At 42.0% G+C, this 26,645-nt stretch overlaps 2 protein-coding genes across 3 annotated transcripts; both read right to left on the bottom strand.

Annotated features, from left to right (window-relative positions):
- Nucleotides 1-1,847: 1,847 nt before the first annotated feature.
- On the bottom strand, nucleotides 1,848-15,533 carry mtcl3a (MTCL family member 3a). The gene is made up of 7 exons (XM_084945138.1): nucleotides 13,859-15,533; nucleotides 13,461-13,628; nucleotides 8,953-9,255; nucleotides 6,593-7,138; nucleotides 6,255-6,334; nucleotides 4,212-6,039; nucleotides 1,848-3,263 (listed from the first exon to the last, which is right to left on the bottom strand). Exons 1-7 carry the CDS (start codon nucleotides 14,276-14,278, stop codon nucleotides 3,039-3,041), a joined length of 3,570 nt encoding a protein of 1,189 aa, XP_084801264.1. The 5' UTR covers nucleotides 14,279-15,533; the 3' UTR covers nucleotides 1,848-3,038.
- An 833-nt stretch (nucleotides 15,534-16,366) lies between these two features.
- Nucleotides 16,367-22,793, bottom strand: mtcl3 (MTCL family member 3). Of its 2 annotated transcripts, XM_084945136.1 has the most exons (11): nucleotides 22,606-22,790; nucleotides 20,723-21,505; nucleotides 20,256-20,480; nucleotides 19,970-20,128; nucleotides 19,239-19,310; nucleotides 18,564-18,883; nucleotides 18,178-18,337; nucleotides 17,802-17,871; nucleotides 17,040-17,586; nucleotides 16,803-16,932; nucleotides 16,367-16,688 (listed from the first exon to the last, which is right to left on the bottom strand). In XM_084945136.1, exons 2-11 carry the CDS (start codon nucleotides 21,443-21,445, stop codon nucleotides 16,578-16,580), a joined length of 2,517 nt encoding a protein of 838 aa, XP_084801262.1. In that variant the 5' UTR covers nucleotides 21,446-21,505; nucleotides 22,606-22,790; the 3' UTR covers nucleotides 16,367-16,577. The 2 variants fall into 2 exon arrangements, with proteins under 2 accessions (XP_084801262.1, XP_084801263.1); XM_084945137.1 differs by lacking the exons at nucleotides 16,367-16,688; nucleotides 16,803-16,932 and having other exon boundaries at nucleotides 17,045-17,210; nucleotides 17,282-17,586; nucleotides 22,606-22,793.
- Between the last annotated feature and the right edge of the window lie 3,852 nt (nucleotides 22,794-26,645).

Raw genomic sequence — 26,645 nt, 5'->3', positions numbered from 1 at the left:
GACGGTAATTTTAAGTGTTACCATTCTTTGCCTCTTTGATGAAATACAGATTGTTCTCTAAATTCTTTCCCTCAGTGTTATTTTAATCAGCAACAGGATAAAGAGCACTGGTTATATAATGGTTTTAGCATCTGGAAACCTCCAGATCTGACTACAGGATAGCACAAGTGTGCGCTCTTGCCCAACCTTGACATAGTAAAACAGGTCGGACAGCCAATATGGTCCTAGACTGGGCAGGTCAGAAGAGAATGACAATATTTATATTTATATCAGCCCCTGGTAGGATTTCTGGCACCACAACATTGTTGCACCTGTTATTTCAGTCAGCCTAGAGTGCAAGGTTTCAGGGTGTGTGAGTGTGTGTGAAGTTGCATAACTAATGCATTTACCAAACAGAGCCTTGACATTCATAAATAGCATGGTACTTTTCATGTTTTTGTGTTTAGGCAAGTAAAAAATAAACACAAAAATGCATATTTACTCCATGTGATGGAAACATATTTACAGAAAGGAATGTGGGGAAAAAACTGCAAAAAGAAAAGGTGGGAACAGAAGTGCTTACACATTGACACTATAGTGTCTAGTGTCAGACAGACAGTTCCTGATGTCACGTTGCTCTGCACTCACAGGAAGAGATCACAGTGTTACCAAAGATCTTGGCCGGCAAGATTGAAGCAACTGGAGCCAGACAGTTGTTTGATTCTGGTGCTTCATTTCTGTGAGCTGAAACGTCATGCACTGTGACTTGATTTCTCTCACATAAATATTTATGCGCAAAGTCTGACCAATGTCCAAAATGTACTAAATTATTGTTCATAGTGAAAGGATAAGGTTTGAAGACACATGCAGCCTGGGAATCAGGCATGGGTTGATTGCTGAGAAATAAATTACTCAATGTCTGCCCTCTCCTGTAGTTTGTGTTTTGACCTTATCTACCTATGATCTTCTTTTTTCTCTTCTTCTTACCCTCACCACCTGCCAGTCACAAATGCCCAACCTTTACTGCCTCTGGTTGTGTCAGACTCAGGGGAGGATGAAGAAGAACCCTCTGTTAAAAGGGGGTTGTTCCTCCCCGCCATCGTCATGAGTTTACTCACAGGGGATTTTGTGATTCTTGGGTTTTGCTCTTTAATATTGTGGAGTCTTTAATTTGCAACATATAGTGCCACAAGGCAACTGTTGTTATAAGTTATTGCTTATACATATTTCCATCCATTCGCTTCCGCTTATCCTTTTCAGGGTCGCGGGGGGCGCTGGAGCCTATCCCAGCTGTCATAGGGCGAGAGGCAGGGTACACCCTGGACAGGTCGCCAGTCTGTCACAGGGCTAACACACAGGGACAGACAACCATTGGCACTCACATTCACTCACACATTCACACCTATGGGCAATTTGGATTAACCAATTAACCTATCCCCACAAGCTGCATGTCTTTGGACTGTGGGAGGAAGCCGGAGTACCCGGGGAGAACCCACGCAAACACGGGGAGAACATGCAAACTCCACACAGAAAGACCCCGGCCTGATGGTGGAACTGAACTCAGGACCTTCTTGCTGTGCGGCAACAGTGCTAACCACCGTGCCGCCGTGCTTATACATATTTAACATATTAAATAGGTCAAATGAAAGGGTTTGTTTATGGGACTAGTCAATTTATTATTTTTTCTATTCTACTGTATAATAACACGCCTCTCATATTGTGTTATGTTGGTCTGTTGCTTTCACAACACGATTTAAGCTGTCAACAATTTTGAGAAACGTCGCTAACAAACAGAGCATGACAAAAGCACATATAGCATATCCTAGATATATTACAGGTATATTACAAAGACACTCTGACATGTCATGTGAAAAGAGAAGCAAAATCCTTATGTTTATTACACAAAATGAACAGCAAAGGCATCACTTTCATGATTTACCACTATGACTCAAAAATACTGTACTACCCAGCTGAGTAATGTCCTGATATGTGACCATTCAGAATTAGGAAAAGTAGAGAAAAAGGCTGTTCTACGTCTTTCATATGCATTGTTTGCCATGTTATGCAATTAAGCAGGAGCTCAAGAATTAGTTTTGACAGAAACTCTAGAAAACATCAGAAGTGGATGTAGAAAAGAAATGTAATTACAAACAATGCATTTAATTGAAAAAAAAAAAAAAAGAAGGAAATGTTGAATAAATCAGCCTTTGGTACCAAGTTATAAAAAAAACTCACATTTAACCTGTTGATATCAAGTAAATGTTATTTTTGCTTAGTAAAGAAAAATTAAAACCACAAGTAAGTGTAAAGCAATGTGTTTTAGTCACAGGCAAGGTACAATCCAGGCATGTACTGAAGATAGTGATCAAGAAGGCAGAAAACTGACACTGCTTTGTTTGGGAGAAAGTAATGCTAAAAGAAAATCCACTATCTTTATCTCTGAAGTCAACATGATGCTACATGTTGTATATGTAATATCACACTTTGTGCTAAAAAAGCACATAAACACGATGCACGCAAAATACAAAATAAAGTACATTGTAAACACATTCTTTTGGATTTTACTTGGTTTAACCACTTTATCTTGAATCAACATCACTTTCAATGTGTAAATACAGTTTATATATCAGAGTGAGAAGTGAAGTGTCTGTTGTTGATGGATTAGCAAGGCTACACTAGTCAAAGCTAGAATCCAGACCTGAGCAGAGATTATCCTTTCAGATGGTTAATATAAATAAATAACACGCCGGCTGTGTTATTCCTTGGAAGGTGATGTATTCAACGTCGGATGTAAGGTATGATTCCTAGCAGATTAATCAGAGCGTACTGCTGAATTACTGAAGCTGCTTCAGACACTTTCTTACCTTTCTTGGTCAATTAGGCTCCACTGGATACCATACATTCTAAGAGTTCGCTGATGAACTCACAACTAAAGCACTTCTTAGTCTGTAGTAGCTAAGAGGCAGTCTGTATTTTTATATACAACAGTAAAAAGCAAAGGTTCAAAATTCAGAGGTTATTATTCAAGGCTTCTGGTTGGTTCGGTCACACAGTGAAGATCAAATGATGATAGTCTCAATGTGAAAGGCATGCGAGTATGTAAAAGAAGAGGAGAGCTTCTGAAGGGGAATGGATGGAGGCACAACAGGAGTGGTAGAGGGAGAGGACGAGGTGGAGGAGGACGAAGTGGGGGAGCGGCTGGCCCATCGCGAGGGGAGACGACGGTTGGCTGGGCGGGCAGGTCTTGAAAAGCTCTTGTGGGTGGAGGAAGGCTCTTCATTTTCCTGAGAGGAAAAAAATGAATTAACATTTAGGATCATCACACCGTCCTGTCTTCAATCAAATTCACACACTTAGATACTTTACATTCTGTCATGTGTTCCATTAGTTGTCTTCTTGACCCTAGGGAAAACAACAGGCACATTTCAAACAGGAACACTAAAATAAAGCATTCTTATGTGAAAAAGTCACACATGGTGGTCGAGGGGAAAGTGAAACTGAATATCTTACATATGCTGCAGTTGAACCGATTTAAAAGCACTTCAGAATCATTTTGGGTAGTGCTCCTCAGTTGTGCCTCCAATTACGTTCTTTTCACGAGGTCAAATAAAACTGGCTGATAATTACTTGCACAATTTCTTAAACATTTGCATGACTTGAAAGAAGTATAATCACTTCAGCTCACTCCACTCTGCAATCTGCCAAGGGCATTTAGTCAGCTGGTTTCTTGCAGATACTTCTGTAATTTCAACACAAAGGCCAGAAAAACACTTCCACTATAGAACCATTGAAAGATGAAAGACAAGCCAGTGAGGGTGAGCAGACCTCCCTTTTTTAAACTTTATATACCACACCGCCAGTTCCTTTTGTTAAGAGCCTTTAAGCAATGGAATGGCCCAGATGCCCAGATTATAATGGAGGCTTTGGCCTGCCTCTGTCTCTTAGCACATACCAGAAATAAACAACATTCCCACTGGAGCTGTCCTCAGTCAAGGGTAATTGCCTAGTGTTTCATAATGGAACAGAACAAAATGTACAACTTCCTGGTCCATTGGTATAACTGGCCCCAAAAATATAGTGTTACTTAAATAGATTTTGTTCAAACTTAAATACACAGTTGCAGACTTTCTTCAAGTGAACTTTCTTTATATTAACATCTTCATTGTGAAGATCTGCTGAATGAAAAAAGCATTTCCATTAATACAAGCATAAGTCTGTCAAGCTCCACCCACCTGCACTACAAGCTGTATCTCTTTCACACCACTGGCACTGTGGCTGCTTAGCTGTGCATGACTGGGGTGCATGACTGGGGCACTCTGTGTGTGTCTCAATGTAAGAGGTAAAGGCAGAGGGTTCACATTCAGCATGTCCAGTTCTGTGGCGTTCTTCTCATGTGCAGCACTGAAGAATGGGTTAGAGTTAGAATGCATCTCGTTCTGTTGGTTCTGTTGTGCCCGAGCTGCACTTTCATAATTTTTTAGAATTCTTTCAACTGCTCCATAGTTGGACCTGGATCCCTCAGGCCTCGGGTATGCAGCAAGAGTGAGGGGTTTCCACGGATGGTCATTCATTATTCGAGGCCCAGGTCTGGAGGAGTCAGACTGGCAGGAAGACCCTGAAACATGTCTTGGCTGTGCCATCTGTCTTTGTTTGTTCTCAGCAGACAGCTGCTGGAGTGAAACAGCAGCTCTGACTGGCTGAGCCTTTGCTCCATGGGGATTCTCTTTCTTAGAGCTGGAATCATCCACAGGCTGAGCTGGCTGAGTACTTGCAGGCAAGACCGGTTCAGAGAAAAGACCCTCTGTTGCTCCTTTGTGTTGTGTTTTCTTCGAAGGACTGCTTGCTGTTCGAACTTTGTGCTTGACCTCACAATGGTGTGCAGGATTATGAGAGGGTACTGATGCTTCCCTAAGAACAGCCTGTGGTGGAACAGTTGAAAATACAGAAAGACGTTCTTGCTTTATAATAGCCTCCTCTGGTTTAGTGGTGCATCTTACTGACCTTGGTTGGACCTCAGGGTTCTGTATTGCAGACTCTGAGACAGTTGCTTCAGGATGCACACCCATGATGCTAGTGGTTGCATCAGTAAAATGTGGCTCAAACGTAGTCTCTTTGAAAGGTAAAACCTCAGATTCTGTATGGACCGGTTGGAAATCCACTGAGCTGGTATTCGTTGCATTAAGACTGTCTTCTCCATCTACCCCATGGCCCATCTCTGCCTGGAATAAAGTTCGGTTGAACTCAGCTGTTTTTTGTTCCAGCATTATGTTTCTTCTGGATCCCTGAAGGTTGGGGCTGACAGGTGAGGACAGGAGCAACTCTACAGGTAATTCTCTGACAGTTGGAGGTGTTTGTGCCTCAGCACCTTTTAAATTTCCAACACCTGGACAGTAATCTGAACACAGATCTTTCCTGGCAGTCCGTATGTTGACTTCAGAGAAGCTTTTCTGCACAGATCCATATGTGGACAACTTACTGTTAGTGAACTTGCTTGTATCACAGGACCAGCGGTTATGGCAACAGGCCATATTACAGTTAGAGTTAGCAGGCACCGAGCACGATGCTACCACACCATCTACAAAAACTTTTCCTTCATTTTCTTGTAGCATAGCCCCAAACTTCCTGACAATGGATGGGCTGCTACACTTTCTGTCCACTAAAGCGCAGGGACTATGGCACTTCTTCACAGTTGATATTGGAGATTCTGGGATGTGCAGTTCTGTGTCCGGATGGGTGGGAGTGCTCAGATTCCAGGAGGAGGTCCGAGGAGGGATGGGTGGGGCTGCTGTATCCATTTCAGAGTGCACTCCATGGCTTGTCTGTGTGTTTGTGTAGCCATCTGGATCAGTGTTATTTGTTGTCCAGGATTCACTCAGCCCTTTTTTTACTTGCCAGGTGTTACCTGGAGACAAAGTGATCCAATTTTCCCTCTCCAAGGCCAGGAGATCATCGTAGATCTGGCTGAGGTCACAAGGAGCTTCATCCACATCTAGGCGCGTTTCGTTATGGCCAAAGAGTATGTCACTTTCCTGAGATAGGCACAGAGATTCAGATCGATTCCTGAAAGCAAATAAAGTGTAAACTGAGTCCAGTATCTTTCTACAAAATCAATCTAGACAATTTACATCTGAAGTTTGAAGAGAAATGTCATGTATTTACACTTTGCAATAAAACAAACATGGCATTGACACTATGTACATGGTGAGCTTCAGCAGACAAAGATTATCCTACTCCTATGCTGGTGCCAGAGGGTTAACATAAAAACAGGGATTTACCTCTTATCTCCGTTCTTCTTTCTGATCTCATCCTGGTAACTACAAAGCTCCTCACTTACACGGGCAATCTCTTTGAGAGCCTGAAACAGACAAACATTGCAGAAAGACAATGAGACAAGATGAATATTGTGTAATGCCAGAGTATTTTATCACTAAAACCTAGAGCTGGTGGTATGTCACATAAAGAGGATTATCTGCAAAAGGTCACCAAGTGATGACTAAAATACAGGTACAGGGCAGAGTAAGGGTATACTGTTTAACATCACCAGTGACAAATATAATGTAATATATCTAGTGTTAGAGTTAATAGCAAATTAAAAAATAGATAAAACCCTCACAGCATTAAGAGCAATCGTATTTGTCTTCTTGTCACTGCCGTCGCTCAGGCCTCTTTCCTCATTGCCTTTACAAACATTTTCCTTTTTAACTCCACATTCTGGGGCTCCGTGATAATCAGCATCAAGCTCTGCTGTATCCACATCTTCCTTATTATCAGTGACTGAGCTTTGCTGCCAAGTCCCTGCAGATTTCAATACATCCACAAGCTTAGGTTGTGAATACTGGCTCCGAGCGAACTCATTACCAACAATAAAATCACACAGACTGTCTTTCTGGAAGCAGGTGGAGTGGTGACTGTTTTTGTTACCGCAACCACCATCAACACTGATGCTTCTGTTGTGATAAAGTCCAGGTAAAGATGGATGTCTGTTTGGTTCTGACTGACTGCTGCTGCTGAGTGGCTCCGAGTGGGAGTTATCGCTGAGAAGACTCGACCCTGTGCTGGTGGAGCGGATGCTGAGTCTATGCACAGCATCACTGTGAACATCCGGTCTGCCACTGTCCAGTCCAGGCCCTGCTCGCTTGGTTCTCACCTCACAGTACAGCTAGAGATGAGAAGAGGAAATAGAGGTCAGAATTTACACAGCTATGTTGACAGACTTTCAGGTTTCTAATAGTGAAGGAAATGCAATATTGTTATTAATCTAGGCAAATATTTCATTTGGAATGAAAATATTTTTGAAAAACAATATCTGTAATAAGATTTTTTTTTTTTTTTTTTATCCAGTGATATTATTAATTTAGTGACAAGAATGCATCTTTTAACAGACTAGTGTGCTACAGCATACTCCAACCTCAACCTTTGGATGAGATTAAATATAACAGATAAAACAGTTCATGAAAGGCTCAAGCAGTGCGAAGACTATAAATGGCACCATATGATTATACAGTAAAATTCTGGATCCACTGCTTATGCATAATGATAACTTCACGTTAAATGATGAGAAGTCAGGCAAGAGGGCTAATGAACATTTTTAGACCACAGCAGACTAAAGAAAATAACATTCAAAGACTTCTCTTAAATAACATTGGATAACCTTTGGCCTCCTACCATGGAAATCTTAAAATAGTAAGCAATTCATGCCGACTAGGCTCCCTTCCCATCATGCAATGTCTAGATGGGACTACTGCGCTTTAGCCTTCTTTATTCCTCTGTTGTTTTCCTCTCTAATTTTCTGGTCTCAAGGGGGCAAATTAGAGCCACATGTTCTTTTCATAGCAAATTGTTCCAGTGCTTTTGCTCTCTGTCCAACTACTTGGGTATAAAAACACTAATCTGCTTTTCTCGGCATGTCAGATTTCAATCCACTTGTTTAATTTCTCAACTTTATGAAACTACATAAAAACAAAACAACATTTAAACAAAAATAAAAATGTGTATAGTGCAAAATAGCAGGATGGTAAACAGCTAGTAATGTCTAGTCTATTGTTCTAATTCAGCAGCCTGATTGATGTAGGGGCAAAAACTGTTTAACAGGAGCGTGACCCTTGAGTGAATGGTCCTGTACCTTTTTCCCTGACTGCATAAGTGAAAACAGACTGCACAAAAGATGAGTGGGATCATTTGCAATGCCCAGACTTCTGCAGATGCAGTGCTTGTTGTAGATGTCCAATAGTGTTAGAAGTGAGGCACCAATGACCTTTTCTGCTGTTCTCACATAAACAGGTATACTTCTAAACATTAAAGATCAAGGATTTCCTAAACTTGTGTTCAATTAGTCAATTTGCACTTTAAAAAAGTGTGAATAACTTCACACCAAGGTGGGACCAGTTGCACCATATCAGCACATTCTATTATCCAAATAGAAATAAGAAACCAGTAATTTATCTGACTGCTGCAGACTTGTCTAACATAGATGTTTACATATGGAGGAGTTCATTACTGCAGCACTCCAGGTCACTGACAGTCCTAATCACTGCCTCTCGCCTGTCTCAGAGTCCAGAGGACTAACAGAGCGCTCTAATTCTTCCAATGCCTTTCTTTCCTCAAACTCCGTTGTAATGATCGGGGAGGATGTTTTCACACAGTTGATGGTGAACAGGATGTGAAGGAGGGAAGTGTTACACACTGTAGCAGCTATATGAAGCCATACATCATATAATTTCCTGTTATGGATGGACAATTAAAAGTGGCTAAGTTAACTACTACTCAACAACTACTGTACAACGTTTGTAATTTTTGCATACTTGGTGTGATGTTTCACTTTTTCTGTGATAAGCTTTTGTTGTTGTTGTGTTTACTGTTATATAAACTTGCTGCAAAACAAAATTGCCCTGACTGTGACTGTAAAAACAACTTTCACCTTTAACCATGAATCCAATGAAATGTAGACATACCTTCACACTCAGAGCATCTTACCTCTTCTATTTTCTTCTGCATATCCTTCAGCTGGCTCTCCCATTCCCTTCTCTCCACGTCAAACCTTTCCAGCAGCTCAGCTTTCTCTCTCAACCAGTCCTTCTCGCTGTGCTCCATGCGGCTGCGCAGGTCCATGGCCGTAGAATATGTATCTGCCAGGATCCTCTGCTGCTCTTCCCTCTCCCTGCAGGTCGTCAATGTCTCACCGTGCTGTTCTCGAGTGCACCGTGAAGCTGAAGAGCAAGGTCCTGCTGCTGACTGGACCCCTCCACGTACCAATCCAGCAGCCTCTCTACCCTCCAACTGAAAGAACCAGACAGGGAGTGCACAGTTTGCAGAGGAGGAGAAAAAAAGTTAGCAGGGAGATAGAAAGAAAAAGAGTGGGAGAGACATTGTAGAAAACAGTCGTGATAAAGGATAAATTGCAATTGGAGAACCAGAGGATGAAAGCCAGATGACAAGACATGAAGGCAGGAGTAGGAGAAAATGTTAAATGTGGAATTAAGAGAATGAAGGAGGGGCAGGAAGAGAAGGTGGAGGAAGTGGGGGAATAATACACCATGGGGATAAGTGTGAGTGGGTTCACAAGTAGGAAGAGAGAGAAAGACAAAAAACTGAATACTGAAAATATCCTGTAAGAACCCACACACAGGTTCATAGGCTCAGGGTTCAACTTTCTTTTCTATGGTACTTAACGAACACAGGATACAGTGCAGGATATGGCATTTTCACACACAGGAAAATATGTCTGCAGATGTGACCTCAGTCAAATGACAGTCTGGTAATCCAGTTATTTGTGTTAAGATGGTTTTTTAACACAAATAAGGATACAACCATGATTCCTTTCAATGCAAATAGCATTGAAAACATTACTAATATGCCAATCTTATTGGATTCAATTTGAATTTTCTGTTTTAATTAAATAAAGGTTCTTTTTAAATAAGATAGGATGGGCATTTCCCCTGGGATTTTCCCTGTTGAAAAGCCAAATGTGGACACTGAAAGTATGTTATCGAATTACTGAGTATGAAAAGAAATCTCGCAAAACTATGAACTGTAAGAGAAAAGGATAGAAAGAGAAAACTGACTTAGCCTGAAAATAACAAACACTAGAGCACTGGTGGCCTCAGTTTAATATAGCAGTGTTGGGGAAAACCCATCTGATGTAGAGAATGTGCTTTTTTACAGAACTAAGGACAGGGGGGTGTTTCAGTACACAGATCTGTGCATTCCGTGGCAAATGTGCATTTTTGTTGCTAGTAAAAAAAAAAAAATGGCTTTGGTGCTGGAAAGAGCCCAGGACAACGCCTGTGCATACAGTATATTAGTGTGCCTGGGTGTGTGTGCATGTGCGTGTGTGAGTTTGTATGTAGTGTTTGTTAGAAAGAGGGAGATAATGCATAAGCTTGCACAAATGCGTTATTTCAGTGTCCATCCGCAGACACAAACCAAAAACCTCAGTCATGGTGTTATTTTTGCCTGTGGCCTGGGATCAACAAATTATGGAGTAGGAAAACAAGTCAACACAATGTGCCTGTAGCTCTTTTCAAAATTCTCCACAATTAGAGATGGATGATGATGGGTACTGTCCACACTCTATTTAAACATCTACATGTAAACAAGTTGTGAAAATACAGAAATAACATGCTTGGAGTCACAATAAAGAGCCAAGCAAAGTTTTCAATGATTGACAAAGGAAGTCAAACTGTCTTATAAAGGAAATACTGTAGAAACATGTAAACAGAGACGCAGATTACCAGCATTTCTTCCAGCACAAGGAAACATACTCATTCACATCCTTAAATTCAGTTTTGATACACAACCTCCAACTACTCTTGGCCACCCTGATAGTCACTGTATGGCACACAGGGTATATAAAGGTAACTGTGTCACCAGGGTGACCCACTATAAATAGCGAACACACAGCTTGTACAATGTTACATTCCAAGGGGAGGCGGGGAGCTGGGGTAAAGGGAGAAGGGAGCGTTGGCTGCTAAAGCAGAATGAGATGTCTCCTAGCTGCCAGCAGCATTCATAAATCAGTGGCATGCAGGGAAATATGCCTGGAAATATCGGGTCTAAGACCTCTGCCTGGGACCCTGGATGCTTCTTTGGTATCTGGAAACAACATATAGCAGTTACAAAATACAAAAGCCCACCAAAGTAAATTATGTGCCTTTAATATATGAATATATGAGCACAAACATACAACTGCTGATAAAATACTGCAGCCCTTTATTTGACTCACTTTGGCTTGGAGCCCATAATCTCTGGTACAGCAATTAATCTACAAAACATATCAGTGAAGCCAAACTTTAAAAAAACTACTCATATGGCTAAATCTCGCAGCTTCTTTATGATTCACCACCTACAAAACGACCAAAAGAGAATAAATTAAAGTCTGATACTGCTTTCAAAATGTCTCCTTAAACTGCACTAATAAATAAACAGCATCTAGCTGTTCAGCTAGCAGGATACTGTACTAAAGAGCTCAGTTGATACCACTTTAACTTTATGACTCAGTCGAATGCATTTAACGGCCGTTTTTAAAACATACATGCACAGAGTGACATGTATAAATATTCTTCATTTCATTACTATTATAGTTTGTCATCAACGTGATCAAAGGTCACATTCAAAGCGCCCTAGCGATTTATTGCCCGTTAGTACACCATGTGTTTGCTTTGTCTCACTAAAAAACTGATACTTCTGCTTCTGGCACAGTGAAACCAACATGTTGAAAATGACAGAGGAGTTTGTCACCCATGCTGAAATTGTTCACATATCACTTCAAAGTGAAATGAAGCTACACCGAGTTTGCGCGACTGACTTCCACTCATTGATTTGCATTCATTCTTGTCAACCTTTGTGAGGTGTTTCACAGACAACTAAGATTTGTTTAGTTCAGTAGTTCACACAGAAGTGAAAAGAGTGAAACAAACAATAGACCCCCACCCCTATTTGATATGCAAGGTAATTAGAAGTCTGCAAGTCAGTTAGTAGAGTTCTCTGCTGTAAATAGTTTGGATTTGGATCTTTAAGAGCGGCCTTATTTTTACTCTTGGTAAACACGTGCCCAAAAGCATAAACTGTGGCAGGATGTGGCATCAAGACAAACAGCTACAATGGAGTAAATCTTACTCAGCATGTCACATTTCACTTTTGTCTGTTTGTGCAATCCATACAGAAAACTGTGAGTGTGCATGAGAGGCAACATTCTAAATACTCTCATTTGACACAAACACAAAACACTATGACACAAACTACTATGAGGCCTTTGCAAACATAAAGCAAGGACAGACACTGACAGACACCTGTGCCAAAAAAAAGCTCTCAGGTGGCAGGTAACTGTCTCTAATACAGATAAGTACATTTACAGCATCTTGGTGAAAACATCAGTGTGTGTGTGTGTGTGTTTCTCTGGTATCATGGTATGCTCTGCAGAAACTGAATTGTCTTTCTCACACTGGTTCACTGAGCTTTACCGACACAAAGCAGAACAGTAAATGTCCGTTTTTATTTGGCTATTTTTCAACCACACTGTGAAAAGGCCCTGGGGGACAAAGAGAAGAGCTGAGAAGTCACAGTCTGCTCTCTACTCACATACAGAGAAGCTACATTATGATAGTTAAACCAATGTGTGTGATCTGACAAATCCCTGGAACTTAGTTTAATTCTAGTGTTATTACTTCTCAGCAGTATCATTGCAGCAACCCCTTAATTTCTATCACCATGTTATAGAATTTAGGAGATTCATGACTTCACTCAGAAGGAGATCAATCAGTTTAAAGTCTGTGATAGGAATGATATGGGGCTCATCTAGCAGATAAAGCTGCTGCCATCACAACATCACAGAGAAACTACAGCTCCAACGAGCAAAGAGACATGCAAAGCAGTCAGCGTGCAGTTAAGTCTTAATATTAACAGAGTTCACAGCATGAAAAGTTTTCATCCTTTCTTTTGATCTACAAAGGAAGAACAAGTCTCATAAGATTTAGGCATTAAAGCAGCCAAATAAATCCATCTTCTGATATAACTAGGAAAAAATGCTAAATCCCTAAAGCCACACTGCTTTGAAGAATAGCCGTGAATGGTCATTCAAGTGATCCATACAGTGCCCAACACAGCATGGCACTGGTATGCAAACTTAACCTCAAGTAGTTTCTGTCCTTTTTCACCACGTTTAACAATAGCTATCCATTGCCAAAACAGGCTAATGTTTCATTTTCCCAGAGCCAGCAGTTGAAAGCCAAGTTTGGTGTTGGTTTCTGGCTCGGTGGGAAAACTAAGTTTGTCTCCTCCGTGCAAATCTTTTGTCTGAGCTGAGGCTTGAGTTGGATAGAAGCCACTGTGACTTATCACCCTGCCATATTGGCAGCAAGTCCAATTTACACCACAATGAATGCCAGCCATGCGCAAACACAAGAAAATATGCAATTATTAAAATAAGATGTGTCTGTGTGTGTACATATATACTAAAAATAAAGTCACCATCATCCCTCACTTACCTGTGCAATCCTGCATTTAAGTTCAGCTTTCTCCAGCTCCCATGCACATCTGTCTCTGGTATACTGCAACTGGAGCTCTGTTCTCTTCTCTTCTTCTCTCTTCACCTCCACCTGCACTTCTTCTAAAACCGTCTTCAGGTCCAACAGAATCCTCCTGTTCTCTCCTCCCTGCAGGAAACCAATTTTTTTTCTTTACAATCACAGAAGAACTCAGAAGAGAACGGATGTTTGATAATAGACAGCTGGTTACACAAACAAAAGATTGAACATTCAATTTCACTCCAAAGAATAATCTAAGAACATTAAACATTAAATACACCAATTTATAGTTGTGTGCTACTGACAAAATATTCGTATTTTAGTATAGCTGACAGACCAGTGGTAATGTTCTCAATTACTTGTATGTCAGCCACTTCTCTCAACAATGACTCCTTCTGGCGCATCCATTCTTCTTTGTCATGTACGTGTCGCTTTTTTAGATCCTCAAATTTCTTTTTTAGCCGTGTATGCTGGGCTTCCCGCTGCTGCTGCTGGGGTTCTGGGCCTGGCCACATTTGCCCCCTGTGAATCTCAAGCTGGGACCCCGCTTCACCCTCTGCACCTGCGGGGGAAGCACCGAGCTGCGTGTCGTAGATCTGACTGAAGACCGTGGGTGGGGAAGAGATCCTCCTCAGCGGGTTGCGATTTTTTCCCTTGCCTCTGTCTGTCTTCTCCATCCTGGAGCACGGGACAAACTCCCATCCCTGAGAAGGGACGTATCCCCCGCCAGCACCGCCCCCACTGTGCAGCCCCGCGCCGTTCACAAAAGCGCTCCACATTTCTCAAGTGCATTAAAAGAACACATTAAAACAATAACCTGACTGGATCGATTGTTAGAGTACGATCACAAAGCAAATCTTTAAGTAGATCCATCGATTCTCCGTATGGGATAAGTAGGAAACATTTTTCAAATAGTTCGGCATGCTTTCTCGTAAACTCCAGCTGCTTTTCAAGTGGTGACCAGTGGCAGAAAAAGTTATCCAAACCCGATCAAATCCCACGTCGGCCAAACAGCAGCGCTCGGGTGAGCAGTCACAGCAGCGCTCACGCAGGACGTTCGAGTCCCTTCCATATCTTCACTGGGGTGAAGTTAAGCCCTCATTCTGCAGCAAATCCCTACGGTATTTTCTCTCGCTCTCTCTTTTAAATAAATTGCAGGTTTTCTGCTGTGTCCTAAACCTGCGCTGTTTTTAATTTCACATGTTTAAAAAAATAAAAATAAAAAAATACATCCCGGGACGCTCAGCTCCGTGCCGCGTCTCTGCCCCACACACAGAGACGTTGTAGGCGACAATCCAGAGCAAGCAATGACAAGACACCCAGTAACCACTCTGAGGCGAATGGGAGAAGCTCCCAAAAATATATCGTGGAGTGCACTGATGTAAGAGCTGCGGAGTATTTTTACCCCCTGTAACCATGAGTTTATACCCTTAAAGCCAAATAGCTGAACGGCGCCTGCAGGGGTATTAAGGAGTAAAAGAGATGCTCTAATCTACACCGGGCTCCTCTAATTACGTCGCAAGAGGTGCCACCTTGTGTTGTACCCATGGCAACAAATCACCTCACTGTTAGCTAAAAACAGCTAATCTTCACTCTTTAGAAACGGCGCACATTTTTTCTTTCTTTCTTTCTTTCTTTTTTTTGAAACTTTTTTTTGTTAGCGTAATACTAACACACGATATCTTAAACTCCTGCAAAAGAAACTTACCTCCCCAGTAAACAAAGCCTGCCCATCTCTTCTCTCTTAGCCATTTCTCATCCGCTGTCTTAGCATGAGAGGGGGTGACTATCACGAGGAAAGCGACGGAGGGTGTGTTTGTATTCATCCTCAGAGCTACCACTGTGACTCTAGCCTTGTCTGTAACTTCAGGCCTGTAAAACGTGGGCTAACTCGTGCTGCTTTTATTATTAACGTTGTAATTAGCAGGCGAAATAACAGTAACGGCTTACATTTACATGCACTACATAGCGTTTGTGTTAGTATGCTATGTTCACGCGCACAAATACGAAGCACGTGCACCTTAACCAAACACTGCGCTCTTACCTGTTTTTCCTCTGATAATCCCGAGTGTTGCAGTGAACGTCCTCATCCCCCCACACATACACATTTCATTTCAGCCAGCAAAATTGGCTGAAGTAACTGGAATGCGGCGGTTCAGTTAAAAAAAGATCGGAGAGCGAGAGGCTACCACTGAATTTATGCTTTCATTAACTGGAATAAAATCCCCCTTTTCTCTCTCTCCCTTTCCCTCAACGTCTCTCCTCCTCTCTCCCTCCACAGCTGGCCCTAATATGTGACGTAAAACATCCCACCGGTGGGATGAAAGCAGTAGACCGGTTCCGCCCCCGTCCTGGTGGTCAGGTCCGCTGGATAAACAGATCCACCAACGGTATGCTTTTGCAGACTCACCCAGAGGCATTTTGTAAGATTCTCAGTGCAACACTAATGCAGGTAAAATGACAGTGCTCCTGTTATGCTTCCCGTGACTGTGTGGATGATCTGTTGTACATTAGGCTGACATTTGGTGGTGACTCAGCACAGCTGCCTAAGAAGAAGAACTTGCAGGAGATGTAGTCCTACAGTATGAGTGTCAGTGATATTGTGGGAGGGTGCTTGAGTGTGTGTAGGCCTATGTGCATTTTCACAGACCTGACAGTGTATTCATAAAAGATGTGTGTTTATTCCTGTAGTCACATAAATAAGGCACGTGCACAGCTCGGGGTAAACTTTTCCCCTCACAGGTATTTTCAGACAGCTTTTCTTTCTGATTCAAAGAATCAGATATGCTCATCTTAAACCTAGATTGACCTGTGAAGGGAATTCTATCACAGGTTTTCACAGTAGGAAAATTGAATGACATACTCACCTAAAACTCCACTGTTGCTTCTAGGTGTGTGGTCTCCAGGGAATGTTGAAAGCAGCTGAACAGATGAGTGGGTCATACTTGGAAAATGAAAAAAACTGTACCTTGTGTGACCTTATGTAATGTGTTCAACATAACAAAAAGTGAAATAAATGAATATGTTAAAAAAAAGAAGCAATAAAAAATAAACATAATGTGATGCAGAAAGTGTGCTCTACAGTACAAAGAACAGGGTGAAAAGAAATACCAGTTTAAAAATGGTGGCATAAGACAGTGAGGAAAACAGAACAAGAATGAGGATCAGCAAAATGATGGGCTGAAACATCTGGAGCGATGGCAGTTGAAGGAAAAATGGGAGTGAAGAGAAGAATGATGAGCATTAGAAGAAGAAAAGTGTGGGGGGGAAATGTGACAGTCACTCTTGTTTTTATCAGCTTACAGAAAGTGGCTCCTCTGCCTGTTTGTCGTCCTGCTTGGGGACATCCAGGCGGTCTATGAAGCTCTGCAGCTCTTTCCTGAAGGCTTTCATCTGTGCGTTGATACGATACAGCAGCTCGTGCTCTCTGATCCTGAGGAAGAATAAGTTTGGACTTTCAAAATCAGGTAAATTTGGAGGAGACTACGACAGTGTAGTGATCACACAAAACTGTGATAGTTTTTTTCATGTAACAATTACCTGCCACCTTCCTCATCCTCATCCAACCTAGCAAACAGCTCCCCATTGGTGACATATACTCGGGCCTCAGAAATGATAGTGCTGGTGTCAGTGATGAGCCTGTCAATGGTCCGACCCAGCCTCTCCGCCTCGATGCGGATGTCTATCATCTGCTGCCGGTCCTTCAGGCTTCTGGATAAAAAACGACTATCTACAGGTGAGTAAAGAGAGCGCGTCGGGGTGAGGCAGCGGATGTTTCTCACCTCGTCTGAGTCACTCTCTCCTCCAATTGGGCCCTCGCGTTTGCGATGTGGCGGGAGGAGGCGAGGGGAGGAAGCCGAGGCTGAAGGTGTGTCATCGTCCCGCCCTCCGTCACTCTCTGCATCGCTGTCGCGAGGGCTGCCACGGATGCCCAGGTGAGAGGCCAGGTCGTAGCGCTGCATGTTGGAGAGCAACACGCGGTTCTCGTACTGGAGCTGCATAACTTTGCCACTCAGTTCGTTGATCTGCAGACGTGCTGCTTTCAGCTCCTCCTGGAGAGCCTCCACTTTAGCAGGGTCAGCTCCTCCTGGGGTTGAAATAATGCAACAATGGAAAATGGAGCATTAGTTCAAATTAGGGTTGAAAGTGCAGCTCCTGGAGGGTTTTTTTCACATTTTTTTTCACCTGCTTCAGATTTAATAAGCTTAAAAAGAAGAGATGCCTCTTTACTTGCAGTGCAGTTGCTTGACTCCTGCTACAACATCAATGACAGGCATTTAGAATATTAAAAAACATACAAACCTCCTCCGTGTCTTGATCCAGGTTCGTGGGACCCAGCCTTGTATTTAAGTTTATTGAGCTCACTTGTCACCTGAAGAGGAAACTCAGTGTTATCCTGATGTGTGTTTAGCATCAATCAGAGTCATTTACCCAAAAGAAAAACAAGGAAACACTTGCCATCTTATGTTGCTAAAATTAAAAATGTCAAGTACTAGACCTAGTCTGTTGCAACTTTCATGAAAATTGGTAGAAAGCTGTCAGCATTTTTATTTTTTTAATATCTACATTTTTCGCAGTTACTGCAAAAAAATGTTTGTTTGTTTTTGATGTTGCAGAAATGTTTCAATTTTTTGGTAGATTTTTTTTTACAATATATATATATATATATATATATTACCTTTTTGTTCTCTTCTTCCACATCTGCTAGATTCCTGCGGAGAAGTTCGGCCTCATCTTCCACCAGCTGAAGCTGCTGCCTGAGTTCTGAGAGAGCCTCACCCTGCTCTCTGCTCTGTTGACCTCCACTGCTAGAGCCATCCACTCCAGCTGCTGCCAGACTAGGAGGTAAAGAGCAGACGAGCAGTGTTAATGAGGACATCGGGTGCTTTTACTCTTCCAGCTTCTGCATATTCAAGCTTGAAATAATTTCAATAACTATCTTTGTCAGAATTTAGATATTTAATGTTCCCCGGTCCCCAGTTTTCCTTTTCATAACAGCTATCATCTCATTCCACTAAGCTGCCGGTTGACTCATCAGGATTCTGATGAATGAGTGCCAAGTACCTGTCCTCCCTCATGTCATCGAGCTCAGCCTTCAGCCCTCTGTTCTCCACCTCGAGCTCCACAATCTTTCGCCCCAAGATGTTTGCTTCCTCCTCCACAAGGCGTAAGCGGAGCTTCAGCTCAGATTCACGAGTGGTGGGAGGCCCTCCAGCCTCACCTTTAGGCAGAGGGCTGTCCACATCCCCATAAAAGGACCGGTACTTCTGGAGCTCCTGCTCAAGTCGGTCCTTCTCTTTGTCGATCTTTGCCATCTTTTTCCTCATCAAGATGGCTTCCTCTTTGATGAAAGCTAGCTGGCATTTCAGATCTTCATTTTCTTCCTGTGAACAGATGGAACATTTATTTCATTCAGTAACTTCCCAACTTTTGAGATAAATAAAGTACGTCTTAAGTCTTTTGCCCATTCTTTAAGTCTCATAGACATACCAGAGACAATACAGTAGCAATATAGCTTCTCTGGTGTTCTAATGACTTTGGTAGCCTGCTTAAAAATTTACACCCAAGATCCAGGTTTGATGTTACTCCATGTTACTTTTACTCACTATGAAATATGAGTATCCAGCCAGTCTATTACATTTATTTTTCATTTGGAGATTTACACAGGAAAAATAACCTCTTTATTAAACATATCAGCCAAAGGTTATACCTTTATAATCTTATAAATTGCTGACTCACCTCTGTTGGGGTCTGTGGAGTCTTTCTGTCTGCTTTCTGCCCGTCCTTACTGCCTTTTCTTTTGAGTGAGAGCTGCGGGGAAACAGTGGTTACATCACCGTCAGCGGCAGCTTGGCATTTTCTTACTGAGGGCAGTGATATCATCCAGATTTATGGAACACTGAACACTCACTAATGGAAAAAGAGGACTGCTTAAACTCGCCCTCCAGAATGTTTCTGGTAAGATATTCAAATTCAAAGCACGCTGCTCTCTGTGCAGTTGTTATTTTAGAGTCTTGAAGAAAAACACCCAAAAACAACTGGTTTGTGATTATAAATATTTCTTACACATCACATCATAAGAAAGACATTTTATCCTAAATATGTAATATTACTGCAGGGTAGTAGAGCTGCTGCACTGACAACGAACCTGGCTGTTATATTGCTATAAACCCAGAGTACCCAAAGCAGGTTTTTCTGTTTTTGTTTTGGATTATTTTACTTACATTTTAGCTCATTTTAATCTGGAGCTCATACATTCATTGGAAAACTGTGGAAAAACTCTGAAAGTATATTAAGAATTACTGCCTGATCTGCTCTTGAACCCTGTTCTTCAACCTCACCTTCACATTTTCTCCAGTGATATTCAAATGGCATCTTATAGTCTAACTTTTGGTTCAGGTAACAATTTGCATTGTGTAACTGTCACAGATAGTCAAACAAATGAAGACACACTGGCTTCAGCCTCTCACCTCTTTGGCCTTCTCCATTTCATTTTGCAGGGCCTGTTTGGTGACCTCCACCTCTATCAGCTGCTGCCTAAGCTTCTCATTCTCCTCCTCTGTCTTTGTCCTCTTCTCCTCCACATTTTCCAGCTCATGGTGCAAGCGCACAGACACATCCTTTGCCACCTGGGAGAATGAAGACAGAATAAAGAAAAAAAGCATATAGGAAAATAAAAAGAGGAGGGAGGTTCAGTCATTGTTTTGATCATTAATTTAGATGATGATGATGATGATGGGACATCCAAAGACTCACTTTCAGGTCTTGCTCCAGACTTCTAAGCAGCTCTCCATCCACTTGGCCACTTTCTGTGATCCTGAGCCTCTTTCTCTCAGCCTTCTTTAGTCTGTACTGGAGAATCCGACAGTTCTTGTTGGCTCTCTCCAGCTCTCTGCGCATGTCCTGCAGCTGGCATGCGTCTTCTTCATAGAAGGTGTCCCGCATCTCATCCATCTCTGCCCGCATCTCCTCGATTTCATTCTAATAAAACGTGGAAATGAAATGCGTGATGAAATAATCGAATCCAGCATCTGTTCGGTAAATTTGACACTTCCATAAATATGTAGTTTTCAGCAGCACTACAGCATCAGTGATCATGCAGTAAGCGTGCAAATACAACAAGTGCGACTGTTGAACACGCCAAAAGAAAAAAGAAGAAGAAGAATAGAAAAACATGGCCTATTATTTAAGAAAATTTAAACCCTGGCATAGAATTGCATTACCTTCAAATCCTCGTTTTCATCCTCCAGTCTCTCCAGCTCTTCGTGTAGTTTCTGGTCTGGCTGTGCAGCCACCTGCGAACTGTCGCGCTCGGGGGACAGCTCGGGCTCAGAGCCCGGCGGAGATGCTGATTTCGCCTGCATCTTTGTCCCTTTCTTTCCTAAACTCTTATTCAAGTGAAACTGTATTAGCTCGGACTGCAAGCATCCCTCCTTCCAGAAGCCGGGTCCGCAGCCCACTGTGCCTTTCGAGCTCTTTTTGCTGCTAGTTGCCTCCCCTCCCCTCGGATTTTTGCTCCTCAGTTTGGGGGATTTGGATGCGCAGGGTTGGTCGGAGACAACGCGGTTCTGATCAGCTCTGGAGGGCAAGGAAGCGTCTTCTGCTGGTTGGACGGCTCCTCTGTCTGCCGCCGCCGCGGGCCTGCTCTGCGTCGGATTTTCAGCACCAGCAGGCTGGACAGCAGCCGCGCCTCTGGTGGCAGGAGCGCTTCCGGCCTGCCGCTCCCTGCCCGTGGAGACTGGAGAATGACCTCGGCTACTTCTTCCTCCCCCTCCTCCTCCTCCACCCTGTTTTGATGTGATGGGCTTTGATGGGTTGCTGCCCTTCTGCGTAGTTTTAGAAGCAGCGTCTTTTAGCCCAGCCGGAGACGACGATCGCTGCTGCTGCTGCTTCCGGCTGCTATTGTCTGGCTGCCGCGGCGACTCGGCAGATGATGGGTTCATCATGGTGTCAGAGGATCAGCTCATCATCAACAACATCCATCCCCTTTACCAGTATCCTTGTACCTGGGGGACAATTGACTTTTTAGACATAAAAAATAGAGAGGATGTAGGCTGAAGAACGATGCTCTACAGGTCGATCAAATAATTTGCCTCTTGGAGTAAAGCCTGCGGGAAAAAAATATATAAAATTTGGAGAAAACAAAAAACTGGCAGAGATTCACCGGGAGGCACCACGGATCACCGTATATAGGCAAGGCTAATTAGGTTACACCATTGCCAGAGGAAAGCTGCCAGTAGTTGTGTTGTGAGCACCACTGATTAAGCAGTCAGTCATACAGACCCTGTTAGATGAGATGTGTTTGAGATCAGCTGCAGCTCGGCCGGGTAATTAGACAATCCACATTTACATCACACGCACCCAACGGGTGGGAAGTGGGCGAGAGAGAAAAAGAGAGAGATTGCGAGGTTAATGTAACCTAATGTCATTGGCTATTAAACCTTAGACAGCAGCCAGCCAATTAAGCAGCGCTACTTGCTCAGTTGACAGACAGCCGGTTCAGAGTGGCCCCTGATCTGATCCCCGGGCGCCCTGAAAGAAACAAAGGGCGATCCAGCCTCGTGATGGATCACTAAGAACCACTCTCACACTCATCCGGAGATAGCTGTTTCCTGTCAGCCATCATCTTACTCTTCGTTTCCAACATGCCCGCTGACTCATTACTTGAATGGAAGATGAGCGACAAAAGTGTCAGAGGCAATAAAAGAAAAACGCCCTTTTTAAGCTATTACACAGCTGGCATTGTTCATGCTTTTTTCTCTCTTTGTTGCTTCAGTTTTAAATGGACCAGGAATCGACTGGCTGCCTCACAGTCTCCTATTTAGTGCCGAAAAACTAAAGAATACTAAATCAGTCCAAACTGAGGGAAAAAACAGCTCATACGGACTCATGTATTGCCTGATGTGTCTTCTACAAACAAACAGCAGCAGCAAGTGTAAATCATCCCACCTTGGAGGCCTGCCTGAGAACATAATGTGGAATACAGTCAGACATTTGCCCTTCATACAGGTTATTGTTGCCCACATTCATCTAAAACACGCCTGAGTACTCAAAGAAAAAAGGTATCGCCACGTGGAAATTATGCACTTTCAAATCCATCTCTTACCTTTTCTGGGAATTTTTTTCTTCTTCTTCTTCTTTTTGTCGGATGCTAAAGGGTAGTGATGATGGGGAGGCAGAAGAGATGCTGACTCGAGCGCCTCCCGACCACCGAGCAACCTGTTTCAATATTCATCACATTACATCATCGCAGGGAGGGGCCGAACTGCACGGAAACGAAGCTGGGCTCCTCTCATTGGAAGAAGGCAGGAGCCTCAGTCTGTCCTGCTTTCGATGCCTCGCTCTGAATTGTGATTGGACACAGGTTCTCGCAGCATTATATTAACCTGGTATTGAATCATTAATTTTTTTTAGACTGTCTGCACATGCAGGGCGTATGATTGTCTTCTATTTTAAAAGCATATAAGCATCATTTACCCATCATTTATATATATATTTTGTTATGCAGCATGATGTATATTTGCATATACAGTAAGATACTGTACAGATACTTAAAAGTAACATTCCATAAAATAAGCAAATATTCTAATTCAAATGTGTAACATTGTTTGCTTATTAGACTTTTGGTTATACATTAGAAGTCACACTTCCCTCTGTGGCTTTTAAGCGGAATACATATGAGCTCTTAGCTCTGTGGTGTTTAAAACATTAATTACACTGGTAGTTCCCATATGACGTCTTCTTGGCAGCTGCATTCTTTTTCCCAAACCGAAGTTGATGCACAAAATTCTTCCACTCCCAGGAGTCAGACTAGTTAGTGCTTGGAGAGAATAGAGGCAGCCTTCATGTACTGCTTTCGGGGGAGTAAATGAGAAATTGCACAGTGAAATCTGTGTGCTGTCCATTTCTCCCAGCAAATTTCTCTGGATGTTTGTTGTGAGAAAATGGAAATGGGTTGAAAGCAGGTTAGTGTGTTAGTCCCAGGGAAAATATATACTGAGGGTAATTTATTCTGTTTGGGAACAGGCTGAACTCAAGGCAACTTCAATTTGATTATGTTATTAGTGGCTCAGACCATGAAGGCCAGACTCATCTGACCAGTTATTTGAAGTTTTCCTTCTTGGCCACGCATCAGTAGTTCTCTTATAGATGATAAGAGAAAGCACATATATATCTGAAGTGTTGCATGATGGTGCCAAGATACACAGCTAAAGTGGTGAATAGTTGTTTGCATCACCCCACAGTGAGTGAAATAACAAGTATGCAGGAAGAGCCAGGGATTGACTTGGATTGAAAAGTGGGGATTTGCTATGCTCTGAAGGTTTTATGGCATGGGTTTTCTAGGCTTCATAAACCACAGATCTTGGCCTCCTACGTCTGAACAATCCATTTGCCTCTGTCACTTCAGGCTTTTGCAACAGTATATCTGTTTAAAAAGACAGACAGAGAAGGTTCTGTGTTGTAATCACAGTTTAATCACCAGACAAAATGCTGTCTAGCAGGGCAAATCCACCACTTTGGGACAGGATAGGATGACAGATGTTTGGGGGCTTGCAGTCCCTTTTGCATTGTCACACAGTCACACCCTTCCCCCACTTCTACCCTCTTTCTTTCCTCTGGTATATTCAATTATTTACTTGAATTAAAGTGGCAGATGTCTGCATCATCAAGGCACTTATGTGACAGTCAAGGTTTCTAACTGTGCCTTGTGAAACAAAGGAAGGTGATAACTGGCGTAAAAGTGTGTCCTGTCTCCTGGTTACATGCAGATTTGCAGTTTGGTAGCATATCTCTGTTTAAGTAGTTTATATTCAGCATACTGTGTATATATAACAATTATTTATTTTCATCCAAGTAAATAATTGCTAAGTGGCTTAACAACGAACAAAAAACATTCCTCTGAAAACGACCACAAACAAGAACTACACTGAATCCAAAGAAAAACTTTGAAAGACTTTCAGAAAGCCTGTAAAACTACTGCTCACGATCAGCTTAAAAGATTACAAGACAGTCTGGCTGTTTGGAAGCAAAATATAAAGAGAGATGGGCCTCTCAAGACTTTTGCACAGTACTGTACAGTACAAACATTATACAATACAATATGATCTCTACAATAGTTACACAATGCTTACTCATTGACTCACAGATTAACTCCCAAAGGAAGACTAAACTACACTGAAATGCAGCTGTGGATGGGAAAGAAATGCTTTGTGAGCTGAAAGTCTCAAAGTCCTGTCAGAAGAAATGCCAACTTACAAGTCTATATTCTTGGGTACCAAATCTCATTCCCATCACATTCACTGGTATGAGCACCAGCAGAGGAACTATATGCACAGGTGGTAAGAGGAGAGAGAGTGGGCCCAATGAGCATCCATCTAAAAATAACACCCTCATTGAACTCACACACTCAAGCCTCTCTTTAATTCTCACTTCCTCTATTAATACCAAAACCCTTTATCCCGAATCATCACAGTAACATCAGCATAGACAGAAAACCGGGCCAATGTCACTGTTCGATATTATCAGAAATTATCTGCAGCATGAAGTTGTCATTTCTAATCATCCTTTCCAAGTATTATACTGTAGTATTGCTACATTAGCCTAAACACCATAGTAAAATGCTGATAGCATATGAAAGTATTGGCATGCACACAAGCTTTAAACTTGCTGGATTTTATTTTGCCTTAAATTGATTGTTGAATTGCTTTATTATTTATTAATAGCCATTCTTAAAATAGTCACATGTCACACGAAAAAAATTTTTTTTAGACAAAAAGAAAACTCCTTTTTTTTCCTGAAAGGTAAGCAGTTGAGTGCTTATTGAAGTCAGTGTGTGTAATGAGTTTCCCCTGTGAGGAACAAAAATGCCTGTCTCCAGCCTCAGTTGTTGTGCTCCAGATATCAGCTGAGCTTGTGACAGCGAGGAAAATTGTTACTTTGCTGTGAAATCCACAGGGGAATTTAGTGAAGTAGGCACCTCTGTGTAAATCCAGTCACATGCTAAAGTTGCTGTAATGTATATCGGGCCGTTACTTGTGCAACGTTTCAGGATTGACATCCTAAAAAAATTGCACATGAATAAAATTACACTGATTAAAGTTAAAATAAAGACATAAAATCTTAACCGACATGAATAGTCTAGAAATCTGGCATATAAGACGTTTAAGAATCCATTAAAAAGCCTCAGTATAATGCTCCTTATAATTTAATTATAATAAATATTCAGATAATAATGAATATTTCTGAATAAATAAACAGTATTTATCTACTTGTAATTAAATTTCACAGCCTATTATTGAAAAGTTGAACTCAGAGATTTCTTAGTGCTTTATGCTATGGAGATGCATTTGTCCACCAGAACAGATTGTTAAGACAGAACTGAAAGTGTTATAACGACATTCTGTCATCATCCAAGGAAAAGGCTGCTGATGAGGTTATGGTGTTATGTTACTGAGTTGTGAAATTATTGTGCTGGGTTGAGGAATAATACAAACGTAGTCCATGTGATAGGCCTACCCCTCTGCTAGTGGAGGCCTCCCACTCATAAACTCTGCAGGGGGATTGCATACTCATAGAAACACGTTTCTAAGCCTCTTACACAACAACATGCACATACACACAAAACTTTCACTCACTAAGCCAACCACCCACATACACATATAAGCATGAAAACCCACTTTAACTGTTTATTGCATCAGTGCTCTTTCTCACATAGACCCCAGCTGATTCATGGAGAAATTAAAGCAAGAGGAGGGGAATGGGGGATTAATGGGGAAGGGGCTGGGAGGGCTTTGAGAAGATGAATGGGTAGGGGGTGTCTGACAGCTGCTGTATACAGTTGTTATGGAAACCATTGTCTGAACTCATTAAATGGAAGGAAAATTTGGCATGAGTTAAAGGTTTTCTTTTTTTTCTTTTATTATCTTAATAGTTGTCTGAATTATACTTAGTTTGATGCATTTTAGATTTGCAATATCTAAAACATAGCAGATGTGATTTCATCTAATGAAACCGCCCAGCTATAGGCTACTGCTTAGCTGCATATACACAATGTCCTGTTGGTGAAGGTAATATCAATACTGCTTGATTAATACTGAAAGCTGAGATTTATGTCTGGAAATAGTTTATTTAAATGATATGTGGTGG

This window comes from Perissodus microlepis, chromosome 11, assembly GCF_051167445.1.
Source record: "Perissodus microlepis isolate ML-2025 ecotype Zambia chromosome 11, ASM5116744v1, whole genome shotgun sequence".
Lineage (NCBI taxonomy): Eukaryota > Metazoa > Chordata > Actinopteri > Cichliformes > Cichlidae > Perissodus > Perissodus microlepis.
This window is presented reverse-complemented; position numbering and strand designations above follow the sequence as displayed.